This window comes from Gopherus evgoodei, chromosome 13 (assembly GCF_007399415.2).
Source record: "Gopherus evgoodei ecotype Sinaloan lineage chromosome 13, rGopEvg1_v1.p, whole genome shotgun sequence".
In the NCBI taxonomy this organism is placed as follows: domain Eukaryota; kingdom Metazoa; phylum Chordata; order Testudines; family Testudinidae; genus Gopherus; species Gopherus evgoodei.
Window position 1 is genome coordinate 26918746 of NC_044334.1, and position 19872 is coordinate 26938617.

At 52.9% G+C, this 19872-nt stretch overlaps 1 protein-coding gene across 1 annotated transcript; it reads right to left on the reverse strand.

The window, feature by feature from the left end:
* Positions 1-1403: 1403 nt before the first annotated feature.
* LOC115661084 (serine dehydratase-like) lies at positions 1404-18919 on the reverse strand. The gene is made up of 8 exons (XM_030583211.1): positions 18911-18919; positions 16054-16150; positions 12247-12432; positions 10422-10561; positions 7693-7781; positions 5785-6012; positions 2436-2560; positions 1404-1619 (listed from the first exon to the last, which is right to left on the reverse strand). The coding sequence occupies exons 1-8, from the start codon at positions 18917-18919 to the stop codon at positions 1426-1428; spliced, it is 1068 nt and encodes a 355-aa protein (XP_030439071.1). The 3' UTR covers positions 1404-1425.
* Positions 18920-19872: the final 953 nt, after the last annotated feature.

A 19872-nucleotide genomic window follows, 5' to 3' on the forward strand; every position in this document is an offset into this window, starting at 1 on the left:
ATATTTGCAATAAAAATAATAATATAAAGTGAGCACTGTACACTGTGTATTCTGTGTTGCAATTGAAATCAACATATTTGAAAATGTAGAAAAGCATCCAAAATATTTAATAAATTTCAATTTGTAGTCTATTGTTTGTGTGACTTTTTTAATCGCCATTATTTTTTTTGAGTTAATCACATGAGTTAACTGCGATTAATCGGCAGCCCTAAAGAAAAGCACAAAATATCATGAGACTGACTATAAAATCATCAGAATGGGCAACACAGTATCTGGAATAGCCAGGCCTGTTTTGCTGGAGGACTCCTTGGATGGGCTCAGAGATGGGTATTTTCAGATCTGACACCTTAGTTGAGCAGGCCAAGATGTTAGATCTTTAACAGAGACTTCCTTTCTCCCTAGTGTGCAGGCAACTGTTGAGTATTCATGAAAATGATCATGAAGCCAGAAGGGTTTCACAGATTTTTAGCACAAATATTTATTCATCGGAGCATTTGGCCTGTGAATAGTGCTATGCAGACTCCATCAGTCACTGTCCTTTATTTGCTAGCTAGACAAGTTTCAGTCATCCAACCAGGAAGCAGAAACAACTCTGTTATGACTGGTGACCAATCACGAATAAAGAAGAGCTGACAAGAACATTTTGCCCCACTGTCTGAGAATTATTCAGCAAATAAACCTCTGTGAATAACAGAAATCAGCATCAGTCGTGAACGATTCACACTGAGAAAGATAGGTTAAAACCACAGTGATGGATAGTCACAATCCATAACTTGCCTACCTCCAGTGAGTGCCCTAAAGTACCTTCCCAAATGGCACAGCTCATAGAGAGCCAACGTTGCTCAGCTGACTCCTCCTTCATTCCTACCCAGGACACACAGAGCAAGCAGCCACACCCAGCAGTATTAAAGCAGTCAGTGGGGAGCTCAGGATCCAAGAGTAGCTTGGTATTTATTCTATAAACTGCTTTGAATTCCATTAGATTCCACTTACAATAACACAACAATATGATTTATTAGTGTCTGCCTGGGATCACATGCACCCCTGCCCCGTGAGCTGTCCTGGTGCTTGGGGCAGCAATCTGCAAGGGGCAGCAGTGTGTGTGTGTTTTTGCCGCCCCAAGCAGCATGCCGAATTGCCGCCGGACGGCGGGGAAAGTCCGTGTGCTGTTAGGGTGGCTTGTGCATTTCGCAGTGGCGGCAATTCGGCAGCAGCTCCTATGTTCAGCTGCTCGTGGCGGCAATGCGGCAGCAGCTTCTGTCTTCAGCCAGAAGACAGAAGCCACTGAACTGCTGCCGCCCCGGAAATGCGCGCGCTGCCCTAACAGCACACGGACTTTCCCCGCCATCAGCGGCGGCAATTCGGCGCGCTGCTTGGGGCGGCAAAAACAGTAGAGCCGGCCCTGCCTGGGGTTGGCATCCACTGTCATTTCATGCCCAGCTGGGTTTTCAGGGCCCAGAGCCCAGCCAGTTGGATGCTGCTTCCCCCGCACACGATGACGACAATGGAGTCCAGGCCCGGGTTCAAGTGCCCTTCCCGCTGCAGCTGTTGAACACGACCCGTGTAGAGCAAGGCCAGAGGGGCTCCACAGGCCGGCTGGACCAGCATCCGCTCATCATCTGGGCAATGCCGGCAGGAAGGAGAAAAAAATCACAGAATATCACAATTGGAAGGGACCTCAGGAGGTCATCCAGTCCAACCCCCCGCTGAAAGCAGGACCCATCCCCAGATCCCTAAATGGCCCCTTCAAGGACTGAAGGCTCACAGTGCTGGGTATAGCAGGCCAATGCTCAAAGCACTGAGCTATTCCTCCCCCCCGTAAAGGAGGAACCCCGCTATGCAGTGGCAGTAGGCTGTTATCCTCACAGGGAGATGCCACTAGAGGGGAGAATGACCATAGGCACTAATTGGAGACTAGCCCTTGTGCTTTCAACCTAAGCTGGTAGACTGCACATGTGACACGCTTAATCTGTCCACTAATGTTCAGATTTCCTACCATTACATTGTGCTCCAAGCCAGTTGAGGAAGCCTGTCTCTGCACTTAATTTCTTCAGGCCTATAGCACAAGTCCTTTAGTGGCTGTAGCACAGTTTGGACCCCTCTACTTGGGTGAAACCAAATATCCATTATTAGGATACATTAGGGTCCCAGCTGGGCCGCAATTGCGTGGCACAGCGGTAACTGTAACATAGATGGGTCTGCCAGTGCCTCTGACCCCTGGAGCTGATTTCCCCAGTCCCGGTTTGACAGAAAAACAGTAACTAAACCCATGTTCCTATTCTGCAGAGAATTGGCAGAATCAAGGGTCAACAATTTCCCTATCCAAAAGAGAGAACTCGGAGCACGAAGCACCTCTGACAGGCGTTAGGTGGTGCTGTTGGCTCGCCGTAGTCAGCCAGAGAGCAGCATCAGCACCCGGCGTCTGCAGGACTTACCCAGGAACAGCTCTACGGCTTGGACTGCTTCCACATCCTCCACCAGCTGGGAGATGACCTGGCATTCGCTGGCACATTCCAGTGCCCGGGCAGACACCGTCTTGGCTCCTAAACATTTGGCCACGCTGGGAAATGAATAGCAAAAGAGAGAGCCCCCATTAGCACTCCAAGCTGGGAAATCCAGCCCAGGCCAGGGGAGAAATTCACCCCTTCGTCTCTGCAGCTAGGACTTCGTGGTGGTGCAGGGTTCTAGGCTGGCAGCCCTTGAGGAACGACATTTGACCAGACACAGCATGGGACAGCTGTGAATCCCACCAATGAGCCTCAGCCTTGAGTAAGAGGAAACCATCACAAGGTTACAAGGCAGAAGTTTGGTCTCTAGGGCCCATCCAGTCTTTTGCCTCTCTGCCAGGATTGCCCCCAAGGTGGTCAAAAGTGTTGCTGGGTTTTGGTGATGTGGAGCCCTGGATTGAGGCCTGCCAACTCATTGCACACAAGGGCCACCAAAGGGTCAACAGATGGAGTAAGAACTTGCAGTCATTACTGATGCAGGCTGGATCTGAACCCAGTGCCCCTAGAGGCGGAAGGAGCTGGAGCTCTGCAACGTTTGCATGCTGCTGCAGACCCAGAGCATGGGCAGCAACCCAATCCATGTCCCACCTATAAAAACCTTTCAATGTGGTGTTCTCCGGTGCTTGTTACAAGTTGCACCCTAGACAGGACCTGACTGGATCACCCTGACTGCAGCAAACCAGAGCACTGTCCACTCATTTCATCCAGAGCAAAGGGATGGTCACAGGTGGCCTTTGAAGTCTAAGGCTGGGATTCCCGAAGGAGCCGGCAGAGTTGGGCTCTTAGCTATCAAAGTTATTTCCACAGTCTCTCTATTGTAGTGTCCGAGCACCTCATGAGCTTCAATGGATCTGTCTTCACCCCAGCCCTGGGCAATACTCTTAGCCCCATTGTCCAGGTGGGGAACTGAGGGACACAGAAACTAAGAGACTTGCTTGTGGTCACACAAAGTCTGCAGCAAAGGAGGGAACAGACCCTCTGTCTCCTCAGCCTGCGGCTACACCCAACCACTGACCCAGCCTTCCTCTCCTAACAGGCTCACGCTGTTCTGGAAACCCCAGCCCTTAGAAGGAAGGCTAAGGTGACTAGCTGGCTGGCCAGTTCGATCAGCTCCTCATGGACAAAATTCATGGCAGAGAAACTCTTACTGGGGCTGTTTCCTGAACTCCCGTATCTCCTTTGCTCATCTTGGCTGAGGACACGGTATTAGCTCCCCAGATCCCTGAGAAAACACCCTGCTCCAAATCTTAGCAGGTTTCTGGCCAGCTCAAAGGCCACACCAGGTCCAGAGAGTGAGGAGGTCACTGCAGTCGGAAAGCAGGACCACTCTCACTTCTTATCTACTACTACTACTGGTCACTTTTAAAAACCAAGGGAACATTGTGGGTTGTGGTTTTAAGTGCCTATCCTAGCACCTCCCTAAAGTTTTGACGTGTACAACACACTGATCTGTGTACAAGCCAGGGCATATAGTCCAGGGACACCTCTGAGATTCTCTCTTGAAATGAAATGGAATTAGCAATAATTAGAGGATTGGGCCAAAAGAAATCTGATGAGGTTCAACGAAGACAAGTGCAGAGTCCTGCACTTAGGACGGAAGAATCCCATGCACTGCTACAGGCTGGGGACCGACTGGCTAAGCAGCAGTTCTGCAGAAAAGGACCTAGGGGTTACAGTAGATGAGAAGCTGGATATGAGTCAACAGTGTGCCTTTGTTGCCAAGAAGGCTAATGGCATTTTGGGCTGTATAAGAAGGGGCATTGCCAGCAGATCGAGAGATGTGATCATTCCCCTCTATTCAACATTGGCGAGGCCTCATCTGGAGTACTGTGTCCAGTTTTGCACCCCCACACTACAAGAAGGATGTGGAAAACTTGGAAAGAGTCCAGCAGAGGGCAACAAAAATGATTGGGGGCTGGAGCACATGACTTATGAGGAAAGGCTGAGGGAATTCAGATTATTTAGTCTGCAGAAGAGAAGAATGAGGGGGGATTTGATAGCTGCTTTCAACTACCTGAAAGGGGGTTCCAAAGAGGATGGATCTAGACTGTTCTCAGTGGTAGCAGATGACAGAACAAGGAGTAATGGTCTCAAGTTGCAGTGGAGGAGGTTTAGGTTGGATATTAGGAAAAACTTTTTCACTAGGAGGGTAGTGAAGCACTGGAATGGGTTCCCTAGGGAGGTGGTGAGATCTCCTTCCTTAGAGGCTTTTAAGGCCCGGCTTGACAAAGCCCTGGCTGGGATGATTTAGTTAGGGATTGGTCCTGCTTTGAGGTCCCTTCCAGCCCTGAGATTCTATGATTCTATGATTCTTAAGTTGGGCCCTGGACAGAGATCAGATCCGTCCTGATTTCTGGCTTTTTCTGTCTTGAACGCAGCTTCCTGGCTGGCTGCTGGCATTCATAAATCAAGGGAGTTCAGGATGCGACTATCATTCACAGAGGGAGGGTGGGACTAAGGTATCCTCGCATGGCAGGGCTGCCCCAGAACTGCAGACCCTGGAATCCCAAGATGACTGTCTCCAGCCCCAGGGCAGCCTGCATGGCGGGGGCACCGCAGCATCCAGCCAGGCAAGCTGTCAGGGAACCAGGCAGGTTCCCAACAAAACCAGGCCTGTGATTCAGCCAAGCAGGGGTGTGCTGCAGCAGCAGGAGGTGGGGAAAGGAAGCCTGGCCTTGAATTTCCTATTTGAAAGCCAAGCAGAGGATTTCAGCCTCCAGAGCTGTCAGTCCGGCAGCTGATACCAGCTGCAAACTCCCCACAGGAGAGTGAGTGAGGGGCATCGGCCAAGATGTGCAGGGGAGGGGAAAATCGGAGTGACAGCCCCCACCACCACATTGAGTAAGGGCCACGCCTCTTCTGAAGCACTAGCTTGACTATTACTGGTCTCATTTGCTCCCTTCCCCACCCACCTGCTTGTGTGTCACATGCGCCTGCATTTCCCTACCCTGTCATTGTAACGAGTTTGTACAGCCCCTAGCGCAACAGCCAAAGCCTCAACATGCTGTTGCAAGGCAATTAAATAATAATAATAATATCCTCAGATCCCACCTCCCCTGCCAGCACCCGCTCTGAGCCCCTCCCCTCACCCTCTGCAGATCCTCAGCACCCCCTCTGAGACCCTCCCCTCCCTGCACCCCCTGCAGATAGTCCCCTCCCCAACCTGCACCCCTTCTCAGCCCCTTCCCTCCCCGCACCCCCTGCAGATCCCCCTTCCCTGCCCGCACCCCCTGCAGAGCCCCCTTTGCCATCAATTCCCTCCTGTCTCCGCACTCACCTGGTTATCTCCGGCAGGGTGACCAATCTCCCAGCCTTGATTGCTGCATTGAAGCTGTCAGCTCCTTTGGTCTCCACAGCAATGATGGGTACATCCTGCCAGCCCACATCCTGCAGGCCGGCCACCACTCCAGCCAGCAGCCCTCCACCACCCACCGCCAGGACGATGGCGCCCGGCTTGTGGCCTAGCGAATCCTTCAGCTCCCTGACCATGCTGGCATGGCCTTGCCTGTGGGAACAGGGGTGGGGACAGCAAACCGGCTGTGAGAAACCAATCAACGAGCACTTCGGTGTGACGTGTCCCTGCCGGGCTGGGCTCTGACAATGGGCACACGTCTGGGCACCCCCTAGTCCCAGGCAGACCTAGCTGTAGTTCCCCAGGGAGCTGGCCAGGGCACATGCAGCAGCAAGAATCTTGGAGGTGGCAGAAGTCAGCAGAGGTGAAGAGGGGGCTTGGGACCATGAGAGGAGGGATGGATAGATGCACAAGCACAACCCAGGGGGGGTGAGGGGCTCCCCAAATGTCTCCTCTCCTGAGGCTCCCCCTCAGAGCAATGGCAGGATTTCAGGGCTTAGCCACACCCTGCCTAGCAAGTATGACATCGGTACAGCGCTGCCTGCCTCCATCCCGTCGTGCCAGCCTCATGTGGAACACCTGCTCCCCCAGAGCTGTTGGGAACCTCCCGCCTTGGCTTCCTGCTCCTGCCCTCCGCCCATTGGATTGGAGAATGTAGGAGACGAGACCACGTGGGGCTGCTGCCCCAGGGTCTGAATCAAGGACAGGGAGACCAGCCTGGCTGCGTGTGACCATTAGGAGCATGCCCAGCCCTGCAGGAATGGGCCAGAGCCCAAGGGCACGGGGCACCTGGGCCAGTGACTGAGGCTGGAGGGCCACTCAGACTGGTTGTTTGCGGACAAGGGTGCTGGAGTGATTTTGGGGGGGACTCTCACCTCCCCGAAGGCTGTCAGAGGGTGTTCGGAACAGGGAAGCTGCCCCCTCCCTTCATTCCCTTGAGCCCCATTCCCCCACACTAGCCCCTCAACTTTTGCTGAAGTTGTGCACCTGCTTCAGCATCTTCCTCAGTCAGGACCTACCAGGTCAGGTTCTCCCACTGCTCTGGGGCAGAGAGACTCTGGGACGACCGACAGGACAGGCCCAGCTAATTCCCCTTGGAGACACCCAGCTGGTGGCATTCCAAGACAACCCTCCTGACCCGACAGCTGCCCCAGAGAGTGGAGATCTGGTCTAATGAGCAGCTCCTTGCTCTGGAGCTGGGCTGGGACCATGCCTTTACCAGCTCAGTTGAAAGGGAGGACAAAGGGGCTTGACCCACCCACACTCCCACCACACACAGAGTCCACCGGGAGCAGCTGGAAAGTGGAGAACCCAGCAACCTCAGTCAGTTATCTCCCCCCGCGCCACCTCTTGTTCACCCTGCCTGGCTCCTTGTTCATCTCACCACGCGGATCCCGCCGCAGCCCGAGGTTAGTCAGACTGGGGCTGCTCGGCAGTAACTCCCTGGGGGCTGACAGAGAAACCGTGCAGTGGGAGAGGGGACACACAAGCCCCAAAGGGGCACAGGGCAAACCCTCTGTAGCCTGATTATACTAACAGCACCCCAGCCACGAGCAGGGCATTTGCTTTGTAAAAGGAAGAAAGGGGAAGACACAGAGACTGAAGGTGGCAAGACCCCAGGTGTGGGCCGGGGGGATGGGAGGGAGGATCCTGGCGAGGCCCCAGGTGCGGGCTGGGGGGATGAGAGGGAGGATCCCGGTGAGGCCCCAGGCGCGGGCCGGGGGGATGAGAGGGAGGATCCCGGAGAGGCCCCAGGCACGGGCCCCAGGGAGCAGGGGAGGGATGGGTGTGGTGAGGCCCCAGGTCTGAAGAGACAAAGCGCCAACCTCTCACCAGATCAAAGGATGGTCGAAGGGATGGATGCTGACCCAGCCTTCGGTCTCCGCTAACGCCAAGGCTTTTGCATAGGCATCGTCCCAGACCTGCCAACACAATGATGCAGGGAAGGATCCATGACCTGCCTGCCGCTGCCAGCTTCAGCCAGCCCTTGATCCCCTGGCTGGCTAGGAACGGCCTGCCCACCGCTTAGACTGTGTGCTCTGTGGGGCAGAGACTGTCTTTCCTTGATATGTATGTGCAGTGCTGAGCACAATGGGGGTTGGCTGGTCAGGGGAGGCTATGCACCAGGTCCTGTTTACCCTCTCCTGGCAGGTTCTGTCCAGTGCAATGGAGTTACACTGATGCAAAACTGGTGGAAGAAGAGAATCTGGCCCAGTGACTTTTAGCGGGTGCCTCTGTGTGTTTGGTCTGGTGCGTGGTTGTGCCTGTGTGTGTGAGGAGAATGAGGCCTCCAGCTCTGTGAGCACGTTTGTGTGCATGTGCCAGGCCTGGCGTTCAGCCCTGTTCCCTGTGACTTGCACTGGGTTGCGTGCCCATGGGTGAATGAGGCTGGAATTCAGCCTCTTTTGTCACCTCAGTCCAGGGGTAACGGCTGTTTTTCTGAATTTCAATTCTGCTAATAGCCTGTGTCCTCCCCACAACCCAGCCCTAGTGTGTTGCTCACCGGCTGAGTAACTAGCAGGAAGGCTGCAGAGCTGCAGGTTGGAAGGGGAAGCAGCTGCAGGAGAGTGTTGCCGGGCTTCTGTTGGTCCCAACGCCCTGTTATCCAAGGGTGTCAGATCCCCCCCAGGCCATTGAGAGAAATGGAATTCACCCAGATACCTTGTTACTAGCTCCCCATTAGCAATGTGGGGGAAGTGAAAGGCCAGGCAGAGTGAAAACAAGGAGGCTCTGAGCCAGATGGAGCTATCCCAGAACCCCACTGGTGCCCATCGCTGGCCTCTAGCAGTTTTACTACCCACTGCCATTCTGCAGGGGTTTCCCGGGTCATGTTTTCCCTCCTTCCCAGGGCACAGGCGTGACCAAGGTGGGAATTTTCTGTACTGTTTTTATGAATTATCCATATGACTCTCTCCATCACTTTGGGATTGCTAGGCAGTGAGTGCAGAGGGGTTCAAACGCTGCTGGTGGGCAGAACGGGAGACATGAGGGGTTAGCTCAGGGGTGGGCAAACTTTTTGGCCCGAGGGCCACATCAGGATTGCGAAACTGTGTGGAGGGCCAGGTAGGGAAGGCTGTGCCTCCCCAAACAGCCTGGCCCCCGCCCCCATCCAGCCCTCCACTTCCTATCCCCTCAGAACCGCTGACTCATCCAATTCCTGCTACTCCTTGTCCCCTCCCGGGATCCTCCACTCCTAACAGCCCCTGGGCCCCCGCCTCCTATCCAACCCCCCTGCTCCCTGTCCCCTGACTGTCCCGACACCCATCCATACCCCCAACCCCTGACTGCCCCCCTCAGAACACCCACCCATCCAATCCCCCCTGCTCTTTGTCCCCTGATTACCCCCTCCTGAGATCCCCTGCCCCTAACAACCCCTGGGACCCTACCCCCTATCCAACGCCCCCCCCCCGCTCCTTGTCCCTGACTGCCCCTTCCTGGGTTCCCCCACCCCTAACTGCCCCTGGGAGCCCACCCCCATCCAATTCCCCCTGATTGCCCCAACCCCTATCCACACCCCTACCTCCTGTCAGGCCCCCCTGGGACCCAACACCCTATTCAAACCCCTCCCCGCTCCCTGTCCCCTGACTGCCCCGCCCCATCCAACCGCCCCCTGCTCCCTGTCCCCTGACTGCCCCCTGGAACCCTCTGCCCCTTATCCAACTCCCCGCTCTCTTACCGTGCAGCTCAGAGCAGCAGGAACTTACAGCCACGCTGCCGCGCTCCCCGGCAGAAGCGGCAGGCCAGAGAGCTGACGGCACAGCGAGCTGAGGCTGCAGGGGAAGGGGGACAGCAAGGGATGGGCTGGGGGCTAGCTGCCCTGACCGGGAGCTCAAGGGCCAGGCAGGACGGTCCCTCAGGACGGATGTGACCCTGGGCCATAGTTTGCCCACCTCTGGGTTAGCGTCACATGGCTCTCTGGGATGATGCGACTAGGTCGCTGAGGACTGGCTGGAACCAACCCAGATCAATGGAGGATCTGGGAAGCCAACGGGAATCCCAACGACTGAACCACTGACGGGTAGCGATGGCAAGGTCTGGCAGGCAGAACATCTGAACTCAGCCTGGACCTGCAGGCTGAGGGCAATGGGCTGAAAGGTGTCAGCTATCTGGGGTAAGATCTGAGCCCACAGACACACAGGAGCTCTCCCCTGGCACTGACAGACAAGGGACAGAGAGAGAGAAAGAACCAAGATGGTTCCTCCAGCATGGCTGAAGCTTTGCCTCTCCGTGCTAACAGAAGGACGTTTGGATTCTGGAGGCCATGAGACTAAGATATTGTTACCACGTCTGGGAAAGGCAGTCCCTGCAAATACTCCCTGGGAGCAGGGCACCCCAAAGGGGCCGATACAAGCCTCCCGTCAGAGTCTGGCTCAGCTGCACTGGCTGCAGGACCCACAGAGAGACAGAGATTGCTGGTGTCCGAAGGCCCAGCTTCAGTGTCATGGACTCCATGGACCTGCCCTGTGGTCCTTGGGGTCTGGCCTGCTACAGGGGTCACTCCCAAGGGACTGGTTACAAGCTGGGGCAAAGACCAGACCCTGTGCATCCGTGATAACAAGTACCTTCCCAAAGACCTGCACCTCCGTCCCCTGCTCTTCCATCTTCTGCACTGTGGCCTGGGGGGTGCTCGTTGGCACTATGATGGTGGCAGGGATCCCCAGCTTCTTGGCAGCGTAGACCGTGGCGAAGCCAGCATTCCCCCCTGTAGAGACAAGGAGACGGGGTCAGTTACGAACAGTGGGGAGCTTGGGGACCCCCCAGCGTGTCCACGGAACAATGATCCAGTGGGCTCTAGATTCGGGCCCCACTTGATGAATCAGAAACAGACCCAGGTCTCCACATCTGGGTCCATGCATGGATTCCGAACACAGCGCAGATGAGGGCGACTTGGATCCAAGGCTTGAGTCAAGCTCCTTCCTACCATGTAGGGAACCCTAAATCACAGCATGAGAACCCATGCTGCTCCCTTAACATAAAGATCGCAGCATCAATCGCTGCCCCCTGCTGGCTTCAGGGGCAGAGCTGGAAGTGGGCGTGTGGAGACGGGCACCCCAGGTGAATACAGAAATGCGCAGTGAATGACACCAGTGCATTGGTCCAGCCTGCGACAGAATCTGGACAAAGCAATTCAAATAAAAGGGCTCTGATGTGTCAGCCTGTAGTGGGCTCTAATCCTCAGCCCTCTTCAGTGACAGATATCCACTCTCCCTGGCAGAGATCAGGCAGGCAGGCAGGCAAAGGGAGAATAGGATTATCAGATCTGTTCACTGACACACAGCATAGAATAATCCTCTTTGGGGCTATTTCCCCATGTGGATTTACAGACTCCCCACTCACTGGACTGTGGAATGAGCAAGATCCTGCCAGGCACAGTGTTATACAGACCCACCAATACAGGCCAAGCCCCCATGCCCCCCCCCCAATATATCCTGCAGTCAGACTGAACTTGAGTGCAGGGAATGTGGTGGCTAGCGCCGCTGAGAGGGTGAATGTCCGGCTTTCCACCCTTCAGATGACCAGCCATTTCTCCTTCCCTCTGTCCTCCCAGACTGGCTGCTCTCTGTTTACTGCTGAGGCTTGAAAGCTGAGTCATGAGACTACGTCAAGACACAAACATTATGCCCAGAAACGATCCACTGCATCATTTCACACTGCTTCCCTCTCCTTGGGTTCCTGGCTGAGTCCCAAATGTGTCTTCTGGCCTGGATCTGAAAGGCTGGATGCCCTCACCTGGGCCTTGGCAAGGTGAGAGCTGACGTCCCACTTCCCCTATGCTTTAAAGACATCTGCATCGGTACCCCATGGAATGCCTGGCTCACCTCCCCAGGGATCAGGTGATGGAACAGAACAGCCCGTCTTGCTAAATATCCCAAGGGAGAAGAATAGTTGGAAGTAAATTTACCTGTTGAACAAACAAAATGTTTGCAGCCCTTCTTGGCAGCCTGAAACCAAAGAGAAAGTAGAGCTCGGAATTCACTTAACTCACTTCTCAGGGCTGGTCCTGTACATCAGCCAACACAGTTTGGCGGTAAAATTAGTAATACAATTACAGCTATAATACTGCAGCGTTTGGACTACACACCCACACCTGAATGCATTCTGTGCCATATACACACAGACGTCTGCACCACCACATACACCCCCCAATGTATATTGCACCCATACTGCACACACATACACACTAATGTTTCCGCACCATTTTGCAAGCACATACAAGTGTGTTTTGCAACGCGCACCCATGCTAGTGCATTCTGCACACACCAATGCATTTTGCACCACCCTACCCACACATCCTTCTTCTGGGCATACTCATGGCACATGGTGTCAGTCACCAATCTCCTCCAAACACCTCAAGAGCAAGGGCTAAGGTCCCAGTGCTGGGCTCACCTCCTGACAGAAGTAGCCAATCCCCCGAATCTTGAACGAGCCAGTAGGTTGGACATTCTCCAGTTTCATATAGACCTTGGTGCCTGCAGCCTTGGACAGGGCGGCGCTTTCCAGCACAGGAGTGAGGACGTGGAACCCTCTCCCATCTCTGTCCAACAGGGCTGCCATTGGTGTCAAAGGAAACACCTGAAGTACACACAAGGCATGTCCCAAGGCAATGAGACAAGACAAGAGATACCAGAGGCCAAATCCTACTCAGTTAAATCTGGAGCATTTCCACTGATTGGAAGTTAATGGATGGGCCGACAGATATTGTGCTGCCCTACACAGGCCTCCACGGCAGGGGGGGTGTCCCCAGGGCTCCACAGAAGAGGAGGGCTGTGCCCAAGGTCTGTGGGGGGCAGTGGCAGGCTTGAGGGCAGGTGGGAACTGCTCAGCACCCACCAGCCACAGCTGTTCGGCAGGGCTGCCAATCAGCTGTTTGGCGGCTGCCCGGAGGTGCTTGCGGGAGGGTGGAGACAGTGAGCAGTGGCGGGGGCCTGAGGGAAGGGGGAGGGAAGAGGCGGAGCAAGGGCAGGGCCTTGGAGGAAGGGGTGCAGTGAGGGCAGGGTCTCGGAGCACCCCGAGGGAAAAATAAAAGTCAAGGCCTATGAGAGGGTTAGAATTGCAGGATCTGGCTCCAAGGGAAGGATATGCCTTGCAAGCTACTTGCAAGGACATCTGAATGGCTGAAATTGGAACATTTTTGCAGTTTATTGCCAAGTTGAAATCTCCCTCCCCCCCTTTTTTTTTTCAAAAACGCCAAGAATGAGCTATTTTGAGTGAAAAGGGGCCTCTGTATTTGAGCCAAATTGCTATCACTGTAATGACAGGGCCTTTGGTGATTTTGCATGGCTTTTGCTGCTAAATTGTTGCTTTAAAAAAAAAAAAAAAAAAAAAAAAAAAAAAAAAAAGAGACAGCACCACAAAAACTGATGAAATCAATACATTGTGGAAAATGTCATGAACAATCTGCTTGAGAAATTGTCTGCCATTTGCCTAGTAATTAACAGAACCCAGATATTCTTGTTCCAGCAGCAGCAGCTCTTCCCACTTACTCTAAAATTCAAGGAGACTCTCCTTTAACGAAAGCAGTATAGGACATAAGACACACAGTTACATAATTTTGATATCATGCAGTGGAGGACAATGGTGACACCTGGACACTAGTCTGCTTATTACAATATAAAATGTAAAATAAAATTCTTCTCTTTGGGGGAAAAAAAGAACATTGAACAATTATTTATTGCAGTTACTCTGGGTAACTGCACTGACATCAATAGTCAATAAGTTGTTTCTTGGCTTTCTTTACTCACGTGGGACCAGACATTTGGCTATTATAAATCAGCACAGATCCATTTACTTCCATGGTGCTTCGCTGATTTACACCAGCTGAGGATCAGGCCTGCGTTCTTTCCAGATCCGAGCATCCTGCACAGAGCACGCCCAGCTGCCAGTCTCACTTCCACTGGTACAAACTGCCTCACTACTGGCCAGGGAGATCTCTCCAACAGCTGGGGCAGTTAGGGCCTTAAGGATCAGACCCAGTACTTTAGGCTTGCCCCAGAAATCACTCAGCAGATCTCAGAGGGTGGGTGTCGTGGGCTCCCTGCACTAGGCCCTGCTAACCGCAGCTCCTGTGTTCTGTGCAGGGGCGGCTCCAGGCACCAGCAAGCCAAGCGCGTGCTTGGGCAGCAAACCAGGAGGGGCGCTCTGCTGGTCGCCGCGAGGGCGGCAGGCCGGCTTCCTTTAGCGGCTTGCCTGCAGAGGGTCCGCTGGTCCCGCGGCTTCGGCGGACCTCCCACAGGCATGCCACCAAAGCCGGAGGACCAGGGACCTCCTGCAGGCAAGCTGCTGAAGGCAGCCTGCCTGCAGTGCTTGGGGCGGCAAAATGCCTAGAGCCCCCCTGGTTCTGTGCTAGGAGATATTTCCCAGTGGTCTTGATGTGCAGCCTCGCAAAGAACCCTTGGCAATGATGGAGACAGGAAGGAACAAACCAAGGGATGACTAAGCGTGGTGAGCTCCCACGGCCGAAGGAAAGGACTGAACCTCTGTGCTAAGTGCAGGCAATAGGAAAAACACATAGCAGCAGCCGCAAGCTGGGAATCCAGCAGCAGCTGGGGATGGAACAAAGTGTTAAACCTTGGAGACAAGTGATAGACGCACCCTGTCAACCATGGGTGCTGCTACAATCTCTGTGATTTCTTCTGGCACATTCCCTATCATCCCCCTTTCATCTGGTTCATAGCTAGCCAGCTGCCTCTCTGTTAGACACTGGGGGCTTGAGGCTCACTTAGTCTGTGCCTACTCTGCGGGCAGGAATGGGGGGGTCGGAAGAGATTTTAACCATCTTTGTGACTCCTTTAACCATCCATGTTTCTGGGGGCTCTGCAGGACCCTGTCCAGTCCCTGGTGTAAGTTAGAGCAGCCTCATTGCTGCTCTGATTTAGGATTTGCCCCCTGCAGGAGCAGAGAGTAGTACAGTGCACATCAGCCATGCTCCCTTTTTGTCCCTAACATGCCCTCTATGGCAGGAGCTGGAAGTAGGGTCATTGCAGAGCTCTCATGCTAGTTCCACATCAACCCAGGAGAACCTCTGCACAAGGGGGTGTTTCATTCCTTGCCCCCTTATGCTGCCAAGAGGGCACTGGGGACATTATTATAACGGAGAGTCGGACCCCAAGCAAGCCCCTCCGATGCATCTTGAGAATCAGAAATCTGTCTGTCTATCTAGCCTGTCACCGGAGTTATCAAACACATTGCTGAGGGTGACAGCACTGCTTCAGAACAGAGCACCAACTCCCCACTTCTCTGTCCCTGCCATTTCCTGAAGACCTTGGGCCCCAATCCTCGAAGGTATGTAGATGCCTAAATCTCTATGAGGACCTGCGCCTGTCTGAATCCACGTTGGATCCTTTCTCCTGATCCATTCAGGAGCTGCTCTTCATAGTCCCCAGGCAGTTTGCTTCAGAGAGCACACTCATGTGAAAGCTAGAAGATGGCCATTGCTAGCAGGGGCAGCTCCAGGCACCAGCACACCAAGCACGTACTTGGGGTGGCAAGCCACGGGGGGTGCTCTGCCGGTCACCACGAGGGTGGCAGGCAGGTTGCCTTCGGTGGCATGCCTGCGGAGGGTCCGCTGGTCCCACGGTTTCGGCAGACCTCCCGCAGGCGTGCCGCCAAATCCGCGGGACCAGGGACCTCCAGCAGGCAAGCCGCCAAAGGCAGCCTGCCTGCCGTGCTTGGGGCGGCAAAATACCTAGAGCCGCCCCTAACTGCTAGCCACACAGCTTCAGCCAATGTCACCCAGGGATCGAGGGCGGCTGCGGTCAGCGCGGCCTTCAGAACCGGGGAATTCTTGAGAGCAGAACCTTTGACCAGTCGTCAAAGGCTTGACCCGCCCGAGGGCTGAAGAAAGAGGACGGAGTTCACTCACTCATTTATTATTTACTGACGCGGAGTGTGATCCCGGCACATATGCATGACCTACATGCACCTAGGGAAGTGCGTCAGACTCATCCAAGGGTTAACGGGTATAAACAGATAATCCCAGCCTAAACTGAAAATATTATCTCCCTAAAAGAACAAGGCTGTGTCCTTAGCAAATTCCTTTTAAGTTAGACACTCCCTCCCCTGCATGCAAGGACAGGATTGGCTCCCTGACCTCAACTCTCCCCAGCCCTCTTAGCTATGTCCTTAGCCGTTTTGCCTGTCAGTTGGGTTGCACAGCCACAGGCCTGCCATCTGCTTCATATTTGGAATATTTACCTTGATTCTGGCTGAGATCTCTTGCCTCCTTGCCCCAGGCCCGAAAGGCGATGCCCTTCCCAACGCATACAGATGGGGAGGAGCCGGTGATTCCAAACTGCAAGTAGCAGAGCAAAGGTTAGGAAATGGAGGTGGGGAAACAGAGTTAATGAGAGTTACATTAAAGAGACCCTGTCATCTTGATGAGCCCGCTTCTGTCCAGACAATGTTTCATGGGCTCTTGTTGCAAACATCACCGAATAAAACAGAACCGGACACGATTAGAGAAGAACGGATTACGCTCTATTCTCCAGTCTATTTACTTGGTGTTTTGCATGCTGTCAGTTTCACTGTTTAGTCAGGGGAACATTTCCCAAGGCACCTGAGTGACTAAGCTGCCAAAGCCTCATTGCCACAAGTGATTAGGGACAGGACCAGCACCAAATGTTTTGCAGCCTCAAGCAAAAAAATTTTCCAGCGCCCCCTTGGCCCCACCCCAACTTTAACCCTTCCCCGCCCCATTGCAACCTCTTCCCCAAATCCCCAGCCCCGCCTCCTCCCCCGGGCGCACCGCATTTCTCCTCCTATGCCTCCCTTCCGGGGGGAGAAGCAGAGCATCAGCGCGCTCGGGGGAGGAGGCGGAGGGGAGCTGGTGGGGGGGAGCGGTTCCTCTGCCCACCCCAGGGTTACTTTCTATGGCCTTTCCCACACACCCCACCGCCGCAGCTCACCTGTGCTCTGCCTGCTCCCCTGAGGGTGCCATCACCGCTCCGCTTCTCCCCCCTTCCTCCCAGGCTTGCAGCAAGACAGAGATGCGGAGCAGTGGCGTACTCGGGGGAGCAGGCAGCAGTGGAGTGGAGGTGAGCTGTGGGGGGGGGAGAGTTCCTCTGTCATCCCCCAGGGTTACTTCCTGCGCCCCCCCGGCACCTCCCACCGCTGCAGCTCACCTCCGCTCAGGGCCGGCTCCCAACTTTTTGCACCCCAAGCAAAAAAAAAAAAAGAAGCCGGAGTGCCGCCCCTTGGAAAGTGCCGCTCCAAGCACATGCTTGGAGTGCTGGTGCCTAGAGCTGGCCCTGGAAGGACCACATTTTCCAAGTTATTAGGTGTGTAACCTGGTGTGCCTGGGGCAGCCCTCACTGAAAATGCCAAGGTCAGGGTAGGCTGCGAAAAGGGAAGCAGATTCTCCCAAAACTGGCGGTTAACACGGAAGCTAAACTTACCAACCTGCCACCAAAAAAAAAAAAAGAAAGAAAAGAAGAAAAGAAAAAGAAATCACACAGTCCCCTTTATTGCTTTCCAGTTCTCTGGTTCCCAGTCAGCAGCTAGGTCCTGCATGGTGAGAAGTTATTTGAATACAAAGTGCTCTTCTGAACCCCAAAGGGCATCAATATTAGGTTGGATCTTACCCAAAATACCACGCTGCCAGCCAATCCTTTAGGGTCTAAAAGAGAAAGAACAAGAAAAAAGTTGTTAAACGATAAAGCACTTAGATACATACAGAGACTACAAAGACCATATAGCAGGTTCTTAGCAGTATTAATGAGTTTGCTGGCTTGAAAGTCTCTCTGGAACACATCCACAGCTGGGATGGGTCATGCAGTCCTTTGTTCAGAGCTTCAGGTTGTAGAAAAGTTCCTCCAGAAGTAAGAAGCAGGAACGAAGACAAAATGGAGATGATGCAGCCGCCTTTTCATATCCTTTGCCAATGTGGCTTGTACTTCCCGGGCCTCCCAAACATGAACTTCACAGCATATGGCATGGAAAAGCCTTAGAGTTCTGTCCACAGGCCTGCCCCTACATGCCTGGCCTTCTCTCAGTGGGTCTTTGCCACCTCCGTACCGGGGTTCCACCAGCCAGGGCTCCCTCACCATGTCCTGCTGCCCCACACCCAGCTGCAGAATCACACAGAGTCTGCAATCAGCTCTGTGTAGGAAGACTCAGCTCAGGGATTGCCCTGCACTCAAGTACACACCCTCTCTGGAGTGCAAAGCCAAAATGATATTGTCTTGCGCTGTATAGAGATCTACACAGCGTCAGCGCGTAAAATCTGCTCCCTCCCTCAATGTGGAGGAAGACACTCACAGCTTTTTGCCCTCCCCCCCTTATGAATCACACAAACTGGGTTTTAGAAAACAAAACAAGTTTATTAACTACAAAGGATAAATTTCAAGTTATTATAAGAGATAGCAACTGATCAAAGCAGATCACTGAGCAAATAAAACAAACATGCAAACTAATCTTAATACACTAATTTAACTGGTTAATAGAAGCAAATTCTCACCCTACGTGTTGTTTTATGCAGGTTGCAGAGTTCCCTGAAGGTAAATGGCACTGCTTGCGGCTTAACTCTCCAGGGATTCCTTTCACAGGCAAGACCTTTCTAGCCTGGGCTCAGCCCCTGCCACCCCCAGCTTAGTTCCTTTGTTTCTTCAGGTGTTTTCATCAGTCTTTCTTCTTGAGTGGGGAGGCAGTGGAGGAGATCCAAGATTAACTCACACCCTGGCCTTAAACAGGAGTCACATATGGTGGGAATCCTTTGTTTCCCAGTTTGACGCTCGCCCCCTTTCAGTGGAAAAATACCAGCAGATCAAGATGGCTTCCTGTACCAGGTGGCATGATCACATGACCCTGCAATGTCAAAGCAGCATCCCAGGAAGCTTCTCAGGAAGGTGGGAAATTAGTATCTTCAAAATCCTATTGTCCTTCCTAATGGCCCATCCAGGCTGATTGTTTACTGTCCGGTGGGCGCTCCCCAGGTGCAAGCACTTTTGTAATTGATACATAGTCCATATTCCTAACTTCAGATACAGAAATGATACATGTATACAAATAGGACAATCATATCCAGTAAATTACAACCTTTCCGATGATACCTCACTTGACCCATCTTGCATAAAACATCTTAGTCATGCCATATTCATATCATAACAGTGTTTCTATGAAGAATATGGAGCGTAATGTCACAGGATCAATTGTATAGTTGATGATCCTTGATGGGCCGTCGAACAGGCTAGACAGTGCTGATGCCAATGTGTCTAGAGGTGTCACCTAGAAATACAGCACAAGTTTAGAAATACAGATATACCCTACATATCTGTAACAAAGGTGATCATACTTGGCAAATCATAACATCTTTATAGATACCTTCCGTGGCATATCTAGCACGATTCATTGCAGTTTTATAATATTGGTACTAATAATATCGTGATGGGTTCCACATATTCCATTCAGCGTCACCAGGTGCCTAAAGATGCAGACAGACACCTACGTGAGTTTTTTTAAAGCATTGAAATCAATGGGAGTTTGGCACCTAGCTGCTTTGGAATATCCACTAGACACTGATCTGGAGCTTTTGGTGCCTAAATACCTTTAAAAATCTGGCCCTCGGGACTTTCAGGGAGACTTAGGATCCTATAATGGCAAATAATACATTATAAAAACAAATGCCCAAGTCACTTTTGAAAAAAAATCATCTCCTAAGTCACTTAGGTATAGGGTGACCAGACAGCAAGTGTGAAAAATCAGGATGGGGGTAGGGAGTAATAGGCGCCTATTAAGAAAAAGACCCAAAAATCAGGACAGTCCCTATAAAATCGGGACATCTGGTCACCCTGCTTAGGTGCTTTTGAAAAATATCACTCTCAGTTTCTCCCCGTTTGTGTGGGTCTTTCCTGCAGCAGCAAGGGAGAGGGAAACCACAGAAAAATATGGCTATAAATGCACAATTAGCACAGAGGAAGGGGATGCTTTGGGGGCAGATGTAGCACCAGAAACTACTTTGAACTCATTTTATGAAATTAACCAGATTTCAGTTTGACACTTCCTCAGCAGCCATGTGTG